General features: G+C 42.6%; 1 protein-coding gene across 3 annotated transcripts in view; it reads right to left on the bottom strand.

The window, feature by feature from the left end:
- uggt1 (UDP-glucose glycoprotein glucosyltransferase 1) overlaps nt 1-19395 on the bottom strand; it is a 285869-nt gene that overhangs the window by 255597 nt on the left and 10877 nt on the right. For all 3 annotated transcript variants that reach the window (XR_013965434.1, XM_080784683.1, XM_080784684.1), the window contains exons 14-31: nt 16610-16729; nt 16432-16517; nt 15976-16111; nt 14072-14203; nt 13252-13416; nt 10873-10993; nt 10606-10704; nt 9275-9369; nt 8647-8853; nt 7940-8071; nt 7609-7739; nt 7145-7240; nt 5879-5981; nt 5515-5594; nt 4872-5061; nt 4019-4177; nt 3508-3593; nt 3317-3401 (exon numbers count right to left, since the gene is read on the bottom strand). Coding sequence is in view for 2 of the 3 variants with exons in the window: in XM_080784683.1 (XP_080640809.1) it covers nt 3317-3401; nt 3508-3593; nt 4019-4177; nt 4872-5061; nt 5515-5594; nt 5879-5981; nt 7145-7240; nt 7609-7739; nt 7940-8071; nt 8647-8853; nt 9275-9369; nt 10606-10704; nt 10873-10993; nt 13252-13416; nt 14072-14203; nt 15976-16111; nt 16432-16517; nt 16610-16729 (2223 nt within the window). In the remaining variant the exon portion in view is untranslated. The remainder of the gene's footprint in view (nt 1-3316; nt 3402-3507; nt 3594-4018; nt 4178-4871; nt 5062-5514; nt 5595-5878; nt 5982-7144; nt 7241-7608; nt 7740-7939; nt 8072-8646; nt 8854-9274; nt 9370-10605; nt 10705-10872; nt 10994-13251; nt 13417-14071; nt 14204-15975; nt 16112-16431; nt 16518-16609; nt 16730-19395) is intronic.

The raw sequence follows: 19395 nt of genomic DNA, 5'->3' as shown, positions 1-19395 counted from the left end.
CAGTACAGACTAGAGATATGCTGCAATTCTTCCAGAGAAAGTCGTCAGACACAACCTTGCATCTTTAAGACATATCATTCGCTTGCATTTGATGACAAACTCATATTTTTAAAAAAATGAATAAAGTAAAAAAAAGGGATCTCGCACACCGTCTTCACTTACAGCATTATTTTTATTGAGAAACGTTTCGGTCGTTCAGACCTTCATCAGGCATCATATTTAAAGGTCCGCTGACACGCCCCGAAATGAATATGGGTGGTACAGCACATCACGTGGTCTGACTGAAAACAGTTTGAAACAGTTTGAAACGGGGCTACGGCGCTAGCAACAAGTGGCTATAGGTCAGGCTAGCGTTTTTGACGGTACATTTAGCGTCATATTGGCTATAAATGTATTTGAAAAAAAATATTTTTTCGCCAGAAATGCAAACAACATTGTTCAAGTGAACTATAGTGTGTTTATGTTTGTATTCATTGTAATAATAAATATCGCTATGCCGAGGCATAGTCTTGCGGACGAGATCATGAGCCTCTACGGGGGACTGGGCATGTGTGTACACACACGCACACACACACACACACACACATGCAATGGCACGGAATCTGCCTCGGGCGTTAGCTCTCTTCCCCGCTGTCATGCACTATACTATAGCCACGGCTAAAAGTTGTGTGTGTGTGTGTGTGTGTGTGTGTGTACACACATGCCCAGTTCAATGCGGGGACATGACCAGAGACTATACGTCCGTCCGTCCGTCCGTCCCCCCGTGTGTGTGCAGCCTGCATCTGAGACGGGCTAGACTGTATGTTGTCATGCGGAGCGACGCGGCGATAAATAAAATAATCATAGCGATATTGATTATTACAATGAACAAGCATAAACACACAGTTCACCTGAACAATGTTGCGAAAAAATAATTTTTTGAATTAGACTTTCACCCAGTATTCAAGCTAAATGTGACACCAAAATAGTAGCATGAGTTGCTATGCTACCACGGCCACCAAGCCCGGCGAGCCCGCATAGAAGTCGTTGGGGAAAGCCCCTCGCCACTCTGACGTCAGAATCATGATAGCATTGTTTGATAGCAGTTATTAGCTCCCGAGGGGCGTGTCAGTCCTCCTTTAAGCCATGTTGCATTCTACCAGTAAGCATACAGTATGTTCAAAGACAGCCAAAGAACATCATTTGAGTCTCAGGGCGATTTGTAACTATTTGTAGTTTGATATAGTGCCCACGTAGATGCACACTTTTTTCGTAAACAATGAATATTTATGATTCTCCACATCCCCTAGATTTATTTATGAGCAGCATGTTTTGCTCGGTCTACTGACTGGTGAGAATAAGTACAACCCATGTTGACCTTAAGTTTGGCCTCTGTAATAAATATTTATGAGTATACCGCCAGTTCACCAAGGGGACAGATTGCAATACTGAGCAGACCTACCTTGCTCCCATCCCCACCTAGCATTCATAATCGAGGAACATTACTCCGTTCCATTCAGTATTTTAGCTGTGACGTGATCGCCCCCTCCTGAGATACTTCCGGGTCCTACTTTTGTGTCGCTTTTGTGTCCCCATGGAGTTATACTGTGACGCTCCGTCGGACTAAATCTGAGACGAAAACAACCACGAAAGTCTCATTTTACCGCTTTCCTTGCAACAACAAAGCTGCGCTGCTCTCCCAAATCTGGCTGTGACAGGCCGTCTGCCCCACATGGAATACTATCGCCATTTTATTTTATTGTGTCAACTAAATCCTCATTAATGCAAACTAGATTCAACATACTAAGCCTGCACGCATTCTAAATATGCCCCCGAAATATTTTACAGAGCAAATGGACAAAACATTAATAATTCTACTCGACTTGGAAGCATTAAGACCCATTTTAACCCTCAATGGCTTCCTTTCTGAAAAATAACGTCATTGTAAAAAGATTCATGCGTTTAGATATTCTATTTACAATGGGATGCGGACGGGAGCTGGTGCCACTTGGACCCGGACATAACGTAGCACTACAAAATGACGTCTGACTTAAATACTGAATTCTAGGTTTGGTTAGCCCTGGAGACCAGTGTTTGAAATCGTTTACTTAACACTTTCAGCACCACCTGGTGTTCATGTGAAATTACCGCAGGCAGCCAGGCAATATTTGTGAATTTGCGGCAAATACTTCCGCCCCACACAGCCCAATACAGCAAGAGGAGGAGCAAAAAGTTTTACGAGCAGCAGCCGACATAAAAACAACTTGAGTATTTTTCAGAGAAAACAAGCAGCAAAGAAACGACAATGAGTGGATCCTTATGGGAGGCGCGTGCATTGATCCTCAGATGGGAAGAACGTAAGCGCTGTCTAGCAGCCTGGGCAGCACGAAAGGTTAGTGTTGAGCTTCGGCTGCTTGGAATTGATATAAACCTTACAACCCGCCATCTGACGGGTATGGAACCTTCAAGGTTAAATCTTAACCCGCCATCCGACGGGTTCCGAAGCGTTTTGGCGACATGGGTGTTAACTTACCATTTGGATCCTAGAGCAAGCTTACAGGTTCCTTCCACTAGTAGAATTCCCATAAGCACAGTTCTGCTGATTAATACATATTCTGATATTCACATTGTTTTGTAGCGTGCAGCTGCCCAATTACCATATAAAATCTTACTTTAGAAGTGTCAGTCTCCTCACCCAGAATTGATCAGGAAGGACTGATCTTCTCTTCCCCTTAAAGAGGAGGTAGACACTTTTAAAGTCAGATTCTATGTGGACATTGTGCATCGGCACACTTCAAAACATGGTTGATATGAGACCACCGGTTCAGAATTGACACAGCACTTCCTGGGATGGAAGAACGCAAGCTCGCAAACCCCATTTCAGTCTCCAGGGCTAAGATTTACACCAATTAATTTATGGACAAATAGTGAATACGAATAATGGGATTGGATATTCCTACCATAGTCTTTACAGTTTACACTGACACCTTACACACCAACCAACCTTAACTTTGAATGATGGGATTGGATATTCCTACCATAGTTTTTACACTGACACCTTACACACCAAACAACCTTAACTAGTCTTTTCACTGACACCTTATACACACCAACCAAACTTAACTAGTCTTTTCACTGACACCTTATACACACCAACCAAACTTAACTAGTCTTTTCACTGACACCTTATACACACCAACCAAACTTAACTAGTCTTTTCACTGACACCTTATACACACCAACCAACCAACCTTAACTAGTCTTTTCACTGACACCTTATACACACCAACCAACCTTAACTAGTCTTTACACTGACACCTTATACACACCAACCAACCTTAACTTTGATGATCCTGCTCTTGAAGTTGTTCATGACCACTATGATGTCATCAGATTCGGCCGGTGAGTCTGTACCCTCATGGCTGCAAAGAATTATACACACTGTATAAATAATACAGTATCTGAAAATCTTTGAAGCGCAGTGTATTTACACGTTCATTTGTCGCAGTTTGGGTATCTCAGTCTTACCTGTATATCTTGTAGATTTCATCAGAGCGGCCCTTCCTCAACTTCAACATCCAGAGTCCTGGGTAGGCCTTTAATTGGAAGTAACCCTACATAGCACAATATAAGATTTTTAGAAAGCTGTTGAAAGAGATTCTTTTTTTTCCTTTTCTTTTTAAAAAGGAGATTTTTTATAGACACACACACACACGCACAGTGAAAATACTCAAAATAACAATCTTGACCTTATAGATCAGCTATATTCACCACTCTAAATGTTTTTAAACTTTTAACCTACAATGAACCTTCACTTCATTTCCACAATGAAGTGATGGGACAGTTTGAGCAGGGTTCAAACCCAGGATATTATGGTTATGTAGTGCATTAACTGGTATAGCCACTTGAGTGGCACCAAACAAGTCTTACTATATGAATAAACAGGAATAAATATAAAAGTAACAAACTACAGTGGGAGGAAGCATTTCAAGATCTTAACACCCAAAGAAGTTGAAGAGCCGGGCATGGAAACATTTACCAGGTTTGCCATGACGATAGTGTCCAAGATGACGGGCTCCGAGGTAGTTCCCAGGGTGAACTGGAGGCCACGTGGTGGCTGGCCCGTACTAACATCAAAACAATGACCCTCCAGGAGGAGGTACTCCAACTCATACTCTGCTGCCACGATATTGTCAACCTGGAATATGGTGTGTGTGTGTGTGTGTGTTGTGGTGTTGTGTGTGTGTGTGTGTGTGTGTGTGTGTGTGTGTGTGTGTGTGTGTGTGTGTGTGTGTGTGTGAGTGAGTGAGTGAGTGAGTGAGTGAGTGAGTGAGTGAGTGAGTGAGTGAGTGAGAGAGAGAGATATTAAAACCGCCAAGTCAGGAACAGACTGTGCTTCAACAACAGATGCCCCGAGTGAGCACTTAGCCAAGACTATCAAATACCCAGACAAAAAGGTAAAGCCTCAACTTTCTTTTTGAGCACTCTTTGACACAAAAACTGTGTTGGGAGGATTGAGTATCCAGCTGGAACCAATAAACTAGGATGGAGTGCGTTATTCATCAATGTCACGTTAGAGAAAGTAGAGATAGTGGATATGGGTTGTAAAATGTGCCTTCAAGGGCACACACATGCTGTGTGTGTACACAGCTCCTGTCAACAATCCGGGTTAGGAAATTAACACAGGCTGCCTGCCAAATGCAGATAAAGTTTGGGCTGTGGAAGTTTGAGTATATGACCAGCCACTGTGGTAATAACTTCAAATTCGTATTCTAATAAACCTTCCAGTTGATAAGATTGTAAAACATGCTTGACTAGTAAGTATGGAACCCATAGAACTCAAGAATGTAAAACGCCACACAAACTTTCAACGTGTGCATGCACACACTTACCTCTTCCAAGTAGATGTTGTCCAGGTCGTAGCGGGTGCGCACAGATTCGACCATCCAGCTCTCAGGTGTGTTGAGGGTGAGGGTGAAGAGGGGAGTCCGTGGCATGTCTAGGAACGTAGCCATGGGCCCTGGAGAGAAACTCCCATCTGCCTGGAATCCCACCTCTGGCTCCAGAACATAGCGGTAGAATCTAGTGGATGTGTACAATGTTATCAGACATAAACAAGTAACAGATAGAGCTGTGGCTTGAAAGCGAAAGTCACAATATTTATGGACCAACGCTCCATATGTGATGTCTCCATGTTTATTTTTTATTTACTGAAATCAGACTTTTGAATAACCCAGTGTCAATGAGGAAGAAACTAAGAAATAGGATATGACAGTGATTAATACTTTTTCATTTGGATAACATATCTTATCTGTGCGTATCTTGTTGTTTATAAACTATTTAGAGACATTTGGTATTGGTATAAGGGTTAAGTATGTATTGATATATATATATATATTTTTAAGAAAAAAAAGATTATTGCAAGCTGTGGATTCACATCTAATGTGGAGCTGTGGGGTGTGTGTGTGTGTGTGTGTGTGTGTGTGTGTGTGTGTGTGTGTGTGTGTGTGTGTGTGTGTGTGTGTGTGTGTGTACCTTTTGAGAGGCAAGTCTGAGAGCTTAGACTGGCAGTTCATGAACACCAGCATGTTTACATTCACCAGCTGCTTCAAGACCTGAGAGAGAGAGAGAGAGAGAGAGAGAGAGAGAGAGAGAGAGAGAGAGAATAAGAGAAAAAAAGAGAATAAAGGTTAGAGGAAAATAGTACAATTAGTAGTGTTCATTTATCCATTTGTATCTCTGAAAGTGTGTAAATGTAACCTTGTAACCTGGTCAATTCGATTGCAAGTAAATTAAATAAACATATTTTAAAGTGCACAGAATCAAAGCATAAATATAACTATATAGAATCTTTGAACAGACATCCATCAATGGAAGCGAGGAAACAAATTCAACATACCAATAGCAGAGGAGCTAGTTTCTGGGCATCCCTTGTTACAGGGTCCACCACGGCAACAATATCAAAGTACACCTCTCCCTCCTTCGGACGGATCTTCACAGCACTGTCAAGAAGAATAAGTCAACAACATGATGAAAGCGTTTCTTACGTACGTTATATTGCAATACACAATATGTGCCCTGGACCCTAACCCTTTTTGGTTGGCTTTTTCATTTTATTGCAGCATACACATAAAAACATGGGTAAAAAACATACAATCAAATAAGTTAATTATTAAATTAAACATTCCGTCCATGAAAGACACAGTCAGTGTCTGGCAATCATTGAAGGAAATAAGCGACCATCAAACCGACTCATCTGTGCATGGATGCACAGATGAACATACTGATTAAGAGTTGCTGCTTCCACTGCATTATGTCCTTATGTTGCCCTGTTTATGTATTGTTTTTTGCTTTTATATTTTAGTATTTGTTTGTGTACGGCACTTTGTTTCAACTTTGTTGTATAAAAATGTGCTTTATAAATGAAGTGGATTGGATGGAGCATTAACGCCTGCCTTTGGGTAAAACAAAGTAGTCATTGCCTGGAAGGTATTTATAAAGCATATCAGATTTTCTGATGATTCTCTCACGGTACTAGGAGTTAATGATAATTAGGACGATACCAGTTCATATCCAATATACAACTAGAAAGGTGCGCTCAGTGGGGCAAATCTCTGCCAGGTACAGTAACCTGCCTCTAGCTTTCCGTTCTGTGGTTCAACCTGACAATGCATCAATACTCTTTTTGCACCTTATCTCATGTACAATGCACTGATAGACCTTGATGTTTAATCTTAGTGCCATCACTTTTGTGTCTAAATGTATGCATCTTGTCTAACCTCATGTACATAGCATGGATTATACATGGATTGTGTCTATATGCAGATATATTTGTTATATATCTTTGCCTATGCTGGACAAGTCTTTCTTTAATGTGAGATATTTATTTTCCGTCCTTGCTCTCCCTGACCCCTCTGGGTCATGTTTGCTGACTAAACAATGGGGGTGGGCCTGATCTCAAATGACCAGCTGGCAGAACCGAAAACGATATTGCCCAATGTATAGTATATACACTTATCTGCTTCCGTGATGACTTTGATTCTTGAGCCAGTGTTTGCTGTGGTCATAGAGTAGTCTACAGTTTGTAACTGTAGCGTGTGAATGTGGTCTATAATTTGTACGTTTAGCATGCTCTATAGTTTGTATTAGGGTTTACAGTTTGTACCTGTAGCGTTCGCCACCAAATGCATATTCAACCCTGGCCTCTCCTTTGGGCTGAGAGGACAGCAGAGAGTCCACCTTCATTACCAGGTCACTGGCCCTATGAGAAATAAAACACAGCACGCAGAAATACATGTCAGACATCAACGAGCTCCACTGTGGCTGGACACATAACCCTATTTCTTTGGTCACTTTAGATTGTCCCCTTAATTAAACATATTTGAGATCCAACACAACAAACAAAGAAAAACAAACTTTGCATCTTGACGATTCACAAAAGTCACCCAAATTGACAAATACAGACAAATACAAAACAATAAGCTCTGCTGAAGCTAAATCTAAATAAGACACCATCAGCCTACATGTACAGCATGTACTATGTAGTACTTACACTTTTGAGACTGACCCATTAGGCGAAGGGCTGCTAATCGACACGCTAAATAAGCTATGATGATGATGACGACATACCTGTCCTCCTCGATCCCAAACTGTTGGACCTTGCTTTTGATTCGCTCCCCAGAAGTCTTCAGAATGATGCTCTCCAATAGCAGGAAGTCATCCTGATTAAAGACTTCATCCTCCTCCAGTGGGCCGATGATCTGCAGGTGAGACAAGGCGGAAATGTCTGGTGACGTCCCAGTTATAATGTCCATGTACGTGTCAGTGTATATTATGTAGCTTTCCGTTTTTATGCCATTAAATTGACACATGGTGACAGCTAGCCTGGGTTAGCCCACGTAATTGAAAAGACAGAGCATGACATTTTTCATTGCATCCGCGTCGTGACTGCATGACTCACCCTTCCATTACTGATGACCGCCCTCTGGCCTCTCTTCAGTTTGAGCACATCTCGACAGTAAGCAGCGTGGGAGAGTAGGAAGTCAAACTTGGGCCCTTCGTACGCACTCTTAAACAATGTCACATCCATACCCTGCAGAAGAGGTGCCAGGATTAGACAGCGGAGAAGAGGAAAAGGGGGTATTTTAAGTTAATTGGTTCGGTTAACTTTGTCGCTCTGGGCCTGAGAAGTGGAGGAACGGCACATAAATGTACCGTTATGGTTACACAATGAATCATCTTCATGTAATAGATAAACCTTTACTTTCCAGAATTATATTTTGCACAACAACGTTTATCTATGTTACCGTCTGTGTTTTAGATTTAGTCTTTTTATGATGCTTTTTAGATGGTTTCATGTTTTAAATTGCACTGCAAGTGGCCGAGGAGAATGCCACAGTACATACGGATTTTTCTTTGTTGAAGTTGCAACAAGCAATACACCAACACATAATTGCGACCAAGTATTATAATTAAGTGTTGATTACATAATTATGTAGAAACATAAATCACGTTTATCGTGTAAGCTACATCGGTGTAGCCTAAGTAAGTCGATTTTCCTCAGTGTTCATTTAACTCGGAGACTAAGAATCAATTCAATGGTAAAAAGTAGACGTGGTCTGAAGGGTGGGTTACGGTTAGATCAATTATCTTATTCTCCATCCTCACCCCGACAGCAAACTCCCCGATATCAGAGCCCTTTTCCAGGGCTGCCGTCGTCTCTCTCTTGGTCATCTTGGTGATGAAGTTCTTGGCGTTGTTTGCCGTCTGTGTCTGCATGGCGGACCAGATGGCCCGAGTCACACGGCTCGTATCGCTGGCTACACCAGCCAATGGGTTGTTGATCATACCCAGCCGGACGTTGTTGCTGCTTTTCTGTTTAAACAAGCATGCAGCGTTAGAGGAAGGCTGCGCTCGTTTAATTTTAACAACAGAAAGACAAATGTAGAGCACCAAGATGGGATTCTCTAAAATAACACAAACACAGTACTCATCCTGCCATCTAGTGGTCATGGTGTTGAACTGTTTAATGTAAATAGTAGGCCAACACACACAAAGGTGTGATACTGATAATCCACTTAAGTTTAATTTGTGTGACATGAGAGTGTAGTAATATTGTTCTATAACGTCCCATGAAACATATACAATCCATAGATCTGTGTGTGCAAAGTGTAATTATGTTCATGTGAATGTTTGTCACCACAAACTTCAATGATACTGTATGTAATACCTCGTGGCAAACTGATATTCTATTAAATATAATTTACTGTCTGTGTTGTCTGAGGGTGTTTTGTACCATGTGTTTGATGGCGTCGTAGAGGAGCTGGCGTCCAGAGGGCTGGTCAAAGTCTCCCACCACCCAGAACGTCACAGGACGGATGACGCCATCGTCTGACAAATAACAGAGCAAGGATAAAGGTTGTAACTATCTAGTAAAACGACATCATGCAGGCAACCATTATGAGTCAGAAGAACTGGGTAAAATTGCCTTCTTCATTGTGTGTGTGTGTGTGTGTGTGTGTGTGTGTGTGTGTGTGTGTGTGTGTGTAGTGGGGGTGGGGAGGTATGGATATCAATACGAACAGCGGCATGGGTTGTAATGACCGAAGGCATATGAACAAATTACGTTGTCTGCTGGTGAAAATTGCCCATTTTAAATTGCCTCATGATGTTGCATGTTTTATCACAGCATTTAGAGACTAGCCAATTTTCCAAACAGCAGGCTATGTGTCCAACGTGCAGCTAGGACAAACAACACATAACATTCTGTCAGACTCCTTGCAGAGAGCTGAATGACAATATGCTCTTTAAAAGGCTATTTTTCATAATGATCACATGCTTAACGTTAGTAACGCGCTGTTTCTTGCACTATGTAGTGATTCATGCGGCGGGTGGAGGGTTCAAAAATGCAGGTGAGTAGTTGGAGAAGAGGAGGGGGGGGGGGGGGGACAAACAGAGAGAAAGCATTGACAGGTGAGTAGTTGGAGAAGAGGAGGGGGAGGGGGGACAAACAGAGAGAAAGAGGAGTAACTGGGTGGAAAAACAGGGGCAGGATTACCATGCCTGTTGGTGGCGGTCATCCCTGATTTAGGGGAAAATTCATTCAAAGGAGGACAGAGGGGAGAATACACAGAAAGAGTATTCAGCTTTGGGAACACGCGTTATTGTCCTTGACGGCACGCAACACAAACTACGGGATCTCATTTCTGCTCCATTTTTAACCCATTAACACCGGGAAAGTATCCGTGTCATTGTAGATTTTAGTGTTGGCTTGTCTGTCCTGATGAAGGTCTAAGCGACCGAAACGTCAACCTAATGAAGAGCAACATTTTGGCAAGTAGTCTTACTCTGACAGTGTGCATGACCTTTTCTTTGTTTTTCAAAGATACCCTTTTTTTTAGTGTTTGCTATTCAAAAATAGCAGATGTATAAGCTTGCAGTGTGGCACGAAGTGACGCGCTGTACAAGCATTTTGAAAATAATTTAAATCTTCAAATAACGACTGGTTTAGAAGGCGTTGGTAGAATTGGCCTCAGGTTTTAAGGGGCTAAGATATGAGATAACAGGAGCTAACAGAGATAACAGGAGCGCTAAATTGTTACTGCTGTGATATGAACAAACTTGTACCTTTCTTGGTCATGTAGTTCATGCTGTTGGCCACAGCAGTGCTCTTCTCCTTGGTGTCCAAGGTGGAGAAACGAGCATAGTCATCTACAAAGTAGTTGTCTGTAGGGAAACAAAGATACAAGTATATCAACTATACTGTATGTAAAAATGTTCTGCCGACTTTGTAACCGACTGTTCTCCTATTTGTCTGACTGCAGTGGTAGTGTTTATGTCCTTTGTACAATCTGTTTATGTGGACATAAACAAACATTTCAAATATGTACTCACTAGTATCAGACAGGTCCAAGTATGTTCTGCTGGTGGACAGGACTCTGGGATTGATGCGTGGAACAACGTTGGGCTGGTTCATGATAAAGTCTACTACATCATGATCTGTGGCTAGCTCTCCCTAAGACAGACAGATGGACACGAACGCACACACAAAGAAACAAGACAAGATTTCTGCATTTGGCTGCAAATAAATACCTCAATATGTAATATGTAACATAGTACAGTGTGTGGAGGGGCACTTTTCTTTAAAATAAAGATGAATATATCTACTAGCTAAAGAACTAACCCTCAAATTTATATTATGGGTCTTACTATATTGATGTTGTATGTTTCAATGACTAATTTGAGCTTACTGATGCCACTGGTGGTAATACTGTGGCATATATGTAATTTATGTATGGTGGTATATACAGTATGTATAAGGCTTCATTATATATAATTATTTCTATTGTAATAATATGTTTACTTGAGTCGCAGTAACTCTTTTCCCATCTGAAAATAATTTGCATAATGTCACATGACCCCTTTCCACCAAAACATAAATTAGGATTAAAGGGTAAACTAAGCTGCAGCCCTGCCAGACCTTTGTTTTTCTATGCAACATGCAGAGAAAGGAGTTGAATGAGCTGAACTTTGTTTTTCTATGCAACATGCAGAGAAAGGAGTTGAATGAGCTGAACTTTGTTTTTCTATGCAACATGCAGAGAAAGGAGTTGAATGAGCTGAACTTTGTTTTTCTATGCAACATGCAGAGAAAGGAGTTGAATGAGCTGAACTTGAAACAAGTTAATAAACACAATCTTAGCATGTTTGTGATTGGCTTTCTTTAGTTGTCTATGCAGGGCCATCGGGGGGAAATGTCGTTTGCCATGTTATCATGCATGTTCATTATCAACAATGATATGATAATGAGGTATCGTTCAGCCCCAGTGCACACGGGAGTGACGGATTAGTGCCACGTACATGATGGAAAACACATCTACTGTACATTGTGCCTTTATGCCGTATTCTTCTGACATAATTTTAGTATCTGTGATGGGCCGAGGGTAAATTGGCCTGGGACATCCCTGTATTTTCTGTAGGGCAAAGGTTCCATGATGAGCCCTAAAAATATATATATATTTCATTAAATCATTCAATACCGCAATACCGTCGGTAAACAGTGATTCATTACCGCGGTGACAAAAAATCCATACTGCCCCAGCCCTAGATGTCACTGCAGTGAAGTCAATGAAGATGAAAACTACAATCCTTAGTACAAAATAGACTTCAAAAGTGCCATGGGGCATATGCAAAAAGCATCATGGGAATTGTAGGACCACAGAGAAAGGCCAACAGACCAAAATATATATTTTTGTGGGTGTAAAGAACTGTTTTTGAAAAGTTAAAATTCTTTATACACATAAAAATAAATAAAATACTATATAAAAAATGAACTGAAAACTTATTTTATTTCCTTGTTTTATGGTGAATAATTGTAGTATTTTATTTCCTTGTTTTATTGTGAATAACTGTAAATGTATGTGAAGTTGTTTGTGTGTATGAGTCAGGGGGGCAGTCAGAGAGATATTTTGTGAAGCCACTAAGGAAATGAATGTTCATATAATGGCCTGTTGTGGCGCTGTCACTGGACCCAGAAAAACCCATAGCCCCATAGAAGTACATGTATTTTGGCCCAACTTCACCTAGACTGTATTACCTTAATAAACATGGTCATGAATACTTTTTGCTTCCAGTCACTAGTTTAAAGTCTCATTTCTAATGTCATAATATTCTTTTTGGAAAATTATGGTCCCATTTATAAAAAAAATGACCATAAAGCCGCGCATGTTCTGAGGGGCGTGGCTACCGTTACAGTCTATGAACGGGATCCCCCACCCACTCGAGTCAAAATAAAAACCAACGAAGAAGAAGGGGGAAGTCCCGCCTCGTTGTCTGGGCCAGCCAATGGGCCAGCTGGCCTGAGCTGGGCCAAAACGGATCTAGAAAGATGGCGACTTCCATTGCAAGGACTGACAGGCTTCATTTTACGTTCACGTTAGACCCGCGGAACGCTTTGTCCATATTTTTTACAGTCTATGGTATGAGTGTATAATATATACACTTGCACTTGTAAAAGAGACGCAGTCTCAATGTAATTTTTTACTGGTTAAATAAAGGTTAAATAAAAATAATATATATATATAATATATATATATATATATTCTGTGAAAGTATGAAACAGCTGAGGTTGTGTAAAAAATAATAATAATAAAAAGTAGTTGTAAGAAATATGTATGCTTATACTTATGTGAAGTTGCCTAAACTGAAATAAAAACAAAGTAAAAAAAACATCAAGCCATCATAGTGACCATTCAAGGGTGTGTTGTCACTCACTAGGTAGACAGCTCTCTGGAAGAAGGTGGTGGTCTCCAGTATCTTGTGCATGGTCACCGTCTCCAGCTCATCAGGATCCAGTTGCTCGCGCTGATAGGGCATTCCGTTGTACATCACCACGGGCAGCGGGCCAACACCAGTCTGCTCATAATAAGCACGCCCTTCCTGGAGATGTGAGTATTACGGCTTGATGTCACATATCAACAGTAGGTTTATTTAGAACACGAGTCCTGACAAGTTGGACAAAAACTAATTATGGTGTTTATGCGATTCCCCCTGAAGATTTTAAAAAGGAAAAACAGACAAACACTTCTCTTGGTGTAGTGAAGCTGAGTGATGTGAAGTTAAAGGTGTTATCATGACAAATCTCAAATATCAGTATTATGTGATTGGATGACCCTAATAACCCCCAAATATTTGAGCTGTGGACCCGCCAGCCTGATAAGCATTTACAATTATATAAGTTGTTTGACTCGGTTCCACAGATAAATATTGAGAAAATAGCAGATCTACAAACTCCCAACGTCTCACGTTTGCGAGGCGTTGTGAGCTTGAAGATCGTATATTTTCAAAATGTTTACCTCTTTCTTACATTATTTGACAATTTGGCCATCGTTTGACCCGTTTTTATAGTATAGTTTGTTGATGAATTTTGATGCAGTAATAGTCTTTTTCTTTTATTTTTTTTGTCCTTAAAAGTCACTTCACTGACATCTGGGGAATGGTTGAAAACCACTGCCCTAAAGATGATAAAAAAAAGATTACTTTCCCTGGGTCAAAACACATATTGACTGGACTATACAAGGTGAGCCCGTTATACCTTGCGGTTGGAGTCGTAGCTTGAGTCAAGTCCCAGGATGCTGCTGATCTCCACGTAGGGAAACTTCTTCTCCAACACCTTCACCACGTCCACAACACTCAGCTCCCCTCCAGTGTGCACGCGGTTCAACATCTGGAGGGGCAGGGAGAGACATGGAGAGAGGCAGGGAGAGACATGGAGAGAGGCAGGGAGAGTCATGGAGAGGAGGCAGGGAGAGAAATGGAGAGACATGGAGAGGAGGTAGGGAGAGACATGGAGAGGAGGCAGGGAGAGACATGGAGAGACATGGAGAGGAGGCAGGGAGAGTCATGGAGAGGAGGCAGGGAGAGAAATGGAGAGACATGGAGAGGAGGTAGGGAGAGACATGGAGAGGAGGCAGGGAGAGACATGGAGAGACATGGAGAGGAGGTAGGGAGAGACATGGAGAGACATGGAGAGGAGGTAGGGAGAGACATGGAGAGACATGGAGAGGAGGTAGGGAGAGACATGGAGAGGAGGCAGGGAGAGACATGGAGAGACATGGAGAGGAGGTAGGGAGAGACATGGAGAGGAGGCAGGGAGAGACATGGAGAGGAGGCAGGGAGAGACATGGAGAGGAGGTAGGGAGAGACATGGAGAGGAGGCAGGGAGAGACATGGAGAGACATGGAGAGGAGGTAGGGAGAGACATGGAGAGACATGGAGAGACATGGAGAGGAGGTAGGGAGAGACATGGAGAGACATGGAGAGGAGGTAGGGAGAGACATGGAGAGGAGGCAGGGAGAGACATGGAGAGGAGGTAGGGAGAGACATGGAGAGACATGGAGAGACATGGAGAGGAGGTAGGGAGAGACATGGAGAGACATGGAGAGGAGGTAGGGAGAGACATGGAGAGGAGGTAGGGAGAGACATGGAGAGGAGGTAGGGAGAGACATGGAGAGACATGGAGAGACATGGAGAGGAGGCAGGGAGAGACATGGAGAGGAGGCAGGGAGAGACATGGAGAGACATGGAGAGGAGGTAGGGAGAGACATGGAGAGACATGGAGAGACATGGAGAGGAGGTAGGGAGAGACATGGAGAGAGGCAGGGAGAGACATGGAGAGAGGCAGGGAGAGATGGAGAGAGGCAGGGAGAGGAGGTAGGGAGAGACATGGAGAGAGGCAGGGAGAGGAGGTAGGGAGAGACATGGAGAGGAGGTAGGGAGAGACATGGAGAGAGGCAGGGAGACATGGAGAGACATGGAGAGGAGGTAGGGAGAGACATGGAGAGGAGGTAGGGAGAGACATGGAGAGACATGGAGAGGAGGTAGGGAGACATGGAGAGAGGCAGGGAGAGACATGGAGAGGAGGTAGGGAGAGACATGGAGAGACATGGAGAGGAGGTAGGGAGAGACATGGAGAGGAGGTAGGGAGAGACATGGAGAGGAGGTAGGGAGAGACATGGAGAGACATGGAGAGGAGGTAGGGAGAGACATGGAGAGACATGGAGAGGAGGTAGGGAGAGACATGGAGAGACATGGAGAGACATGGAGAGGAGGTAGGGAGAGACATGGAGAGACATGGAGAGGAGGTAGGGAGAGACATGGAGAGACATGGAGAGACATGGAGATACATGGAGAGGAGGTAGGGAGAGACATGGAGAGACATGGAGAGACATGGAGAGGAGGTAGGGAGAGAGGGTATGAGTTTGTAGTAGTTTGACGGCCAGTCTATGACAACCTCAGTACTGTGATGTCCGTCATAATCTATTCCAATCACACAGACACACCCACAACTTTTTATAGCAGAAATATACTGTAGCCCAGTGGAGTCCTTCAAAAATGTTATGTGAGAACCACTGTATACTGTATGACAATGACCAAGAAAGTCTGAAAATGATACTCCCCACCGCTATAGTAACTGATGAGGTAATGAAGTTAACTCACAGAGATGATGGCATCGAAGGCGCTCTGGCTGTCGACCTCATCACAGATGTAGTTGTAGGCACGGAGCATGGCCACGCCAGCGTCCTGCATGCCGTCTACATCCTCCTCATCCGACACCACAAACACCAGCCCGATCCTGAACCCCGCAACACATCATGTTCATAACCTCATGTATGGGACTCTCGCTCTCATTGAAAATGCAGAGGTGCACATACGGTATACTTAATAAATATTCAAACGACACCAGCCACCCAGGGAGACCCTGCTGAGAGACATCTGCCGTAGCCTTCCTTTCCAAACTCATAAACTTGATTTAAACTTATATCCCAATGAACTGCATTTGCATTCATTTTAATTTATCATGGATTCTATTTTCAGAGCAGTCACTGTAGCAGCATTTTGAAGTGTAAAATACCAACTAGAAAACTGCAACACACAACATTCAGACAGGCATACCTAAGTGGGATGTTGTTGGTGTAGAACATCTCTGCAACGCTCAGCAACTCTGCTGAGTTCTCATGGGTGGGGTCCAGAATGATCACCTGCACACGCACACACACACACTTATTATTTTGAACACAGATTCAGATCCATTTGGACTGGTGAGGAGTTGATTAATTAGGCATGGGCTCACCAGATTGTGGAAGTTCTTGCGGATCTGCCTGATGACTCCAGGGAATGTGGCTCTGAGCAGCTCTTGGATGTTGTAGGGCCAGGAACTGTACCGGTGGTCTGTCTCCAAGTTGTTAATCCACTGCAGAGGACGGAGGAGAGGGGAAACTACATAAAAGGTCTGAAGAAGAATACTGCCAAGGACGTGGTTTGAAGTATGTTTTTTTTAAAGCCCACACTACCAAGTGCCACTAGTTGGCGCTCTTATCTAACCTATGATCCACCGTTCAAAGCTAGGACCATGATAACCATGTGGTCGCAAGAATTGCCTGCCATCCACTGCTGTGCTAGAGAATTTTCTACGTCTATCTCTCTTCCTGGATCATTCCACTTTTGTAACAATTATTTAAAGCCTAGAATCAAGCCATCCAGGATCCTGGTGAATAAAAAGGAAAAAAATCACACCCGTGTGAAGTGAGGGGCGCTCTAATCATCGTACATCATCATCAAGAATGGTGGTCCCTTATTGGCTAAGGGTTCCCACCGACATTCTGTAAGACACATATGTGTCTTGCTCAGACACATATGTGTCTTGCTCAGACACATATGTGTCTTGCTCAGACACATATGTGTCTTGCTCAGACACATATGTGTCTTGCTCAGACACATATGACGTAAATTCTCCATATCGTAAATGGCATTTAATGTTTGCGTTCAGACAACAAAAACATTAAACACTATAGCTGTTTATAGGAGGGACTAGCGGCCCTCAAAAATATTTGATTCTGTGAAAAGAAAATTGAAAACTACCAAACATTAAAATTACAATTCAAGAAAAAAAGTAAATCCCTGTTTGTCTGGCCACTTCCTTAGCACAGAGCAAGACTGCTGCTCACTTAGGCGGCCATCTCAAAATTCCACAACGCCCTGTGCTCTCAATGTGTGCTGCTTACAAGCACCAACCATTTTAATTTACTTCATTTTCACCTAAATCAACTCCTAGCAGCGCCATCGGCCCCGCAGATCACGTGATCAGGGACACAGATTAATGTATGGGTCACAGTTTTCTGTGCAACATTTCCCTTGCCTACCACCGCACCGCATTACACTGTTCTCGCTGAGCCTGCCTGACTGACTCACTCACTGAGGCAGCAGCAGTGAGCAGAGCCACACGAACACACACGGGAACACTACTCCCCGACACGGCGCATACTACAGTTACAGTTATTTGCTAAGTTAATGTGATAAAATGAACAGCAGGATAAAATAGGAACGATTATCTGTCTATATCAGCAACACACGGATGTGTGTCTTGCAACGATGGGTCGCAGAGCCACACTGACACGGGGAAGACACACGCAACGACGGGTCGTGCAAACACGTGCGTGTGTGTGTGTGCGTTTTATGGTCATGATTCACCAGGATCATGGATGGCTTAAAATAATTTATATAAATATTTGTTTTAATCTCTAATAATGGGGAAAATGAATAGGGGTCTGGATCGATGGAACCAGAAAATGTTTATATTTGCTGAATGTCCTTCCCCATCTCTCTCCTGCAATGTACCTGTCTCTCTCTGCTATCGCTAATAGAGACTTGAAAATGCCTTAATAATAATAAATATAGATAAGGTGGGACCAAGCAAGAAGACAATAAGCAATAAGAACAATATGCACAAAATAACCATAGAAGCATGGAAAACTGAACTTGAGAAGAAGAAGACCATGTAATTGTGACAGGGTTGGTTTTAAACTTGTGTGTGTACGTATGTGTGTATGTGTGTGTGTGTGTGTGTGTGTGTGTGTGTGTGTGGGGGGTGGCAGGGTTCTTGATTGTCGGTACCCAGATTTGAACCCATGACCTTGTGGTCCAAAGGCAAGAGCTCTACTGACTACACAGACACAATCAGTTGTTTCATTGTAAACAGCAAAATCATTCAGTATTTTTTATAACAATCGTGTGTCCTGGTTTATGGATCATTGTCCATTACTACAGTGTGGTCGCTGTGTGTAGGACGTTTCACGCAAATTACTCAAAACTTCAGGCAGAAAAGTAGGTATAAGCATTATAAACTGCTAAACTGCTCAAAATGGCAGAAAATCTGAGGGCGGAGCTTACTTGTCAAAGTGACAAGATGTCTTCCCCATGAGTCAAGGAACATGTGGAAACAAGTGCCATGAATTTTGGCCAAACAGAGCATGAGTTATGCCTGTTCAAAGGTTTCATTTTCTAAAAAATGTATATAGCGCCCCACTTTGGCTAATTGGAGTAAGAGTGGTTTCAGTGCTATTTGGCATGCCCCTCTACCATACTGTAAGTTGCATAAGCATGTGACGCTATTAGGGGAAGAAGAAGAATTTTCCCAAAACAGCAAGTTTATAGAAAAGGAGATAGATTTGAACTGTTTTTCATATAATTCAAAATGGCGGGTGATCTAAAGGTCGAAAGAGCACGAAAGTTGTTTGGCATGAGGACACACATATGTGTATCAAAGTTTCATTGCCAACGGTCAAATGATTGCGCATGATATGCGCATTCAACGTTTGCATTTTTAATTAAGTGCTATAGCGCCACCCTTTGGCCAATGGTCAGCTCCGCATCATCACCGTTTGGCATGGCCCTCGAAGGGACGTAGTTGGTCCCTTAATAATAAAAATATAATAAAAACTTGTGGAAGTTTGGCTCTGAGGATGGCGCTAGTTGAAGAGAATCTATTTTGGGTTACCAAAATAAATTGCGGGCCTCTTTTGTGGAGCATTTTCAGTGAGTTTTAGGACGATTCAATTTTCTTATGTGTAAGCTGAAATT

Source organism: Protomyctophum bolini (assembly GCF_963924005.1).
Source record: "Protomyctophum bolini genome assembly, chromosome: 15".
Lineage (NCBI taxonomy): Eukaryota > Metazoa > Chordata > Actinopteri > Myctophiformes > Myctophidae > Protomyctophum > Protomyctophum bolini.
This window is presented reverse-complemented; position numbering and strand designations above follow the sequence as displayed.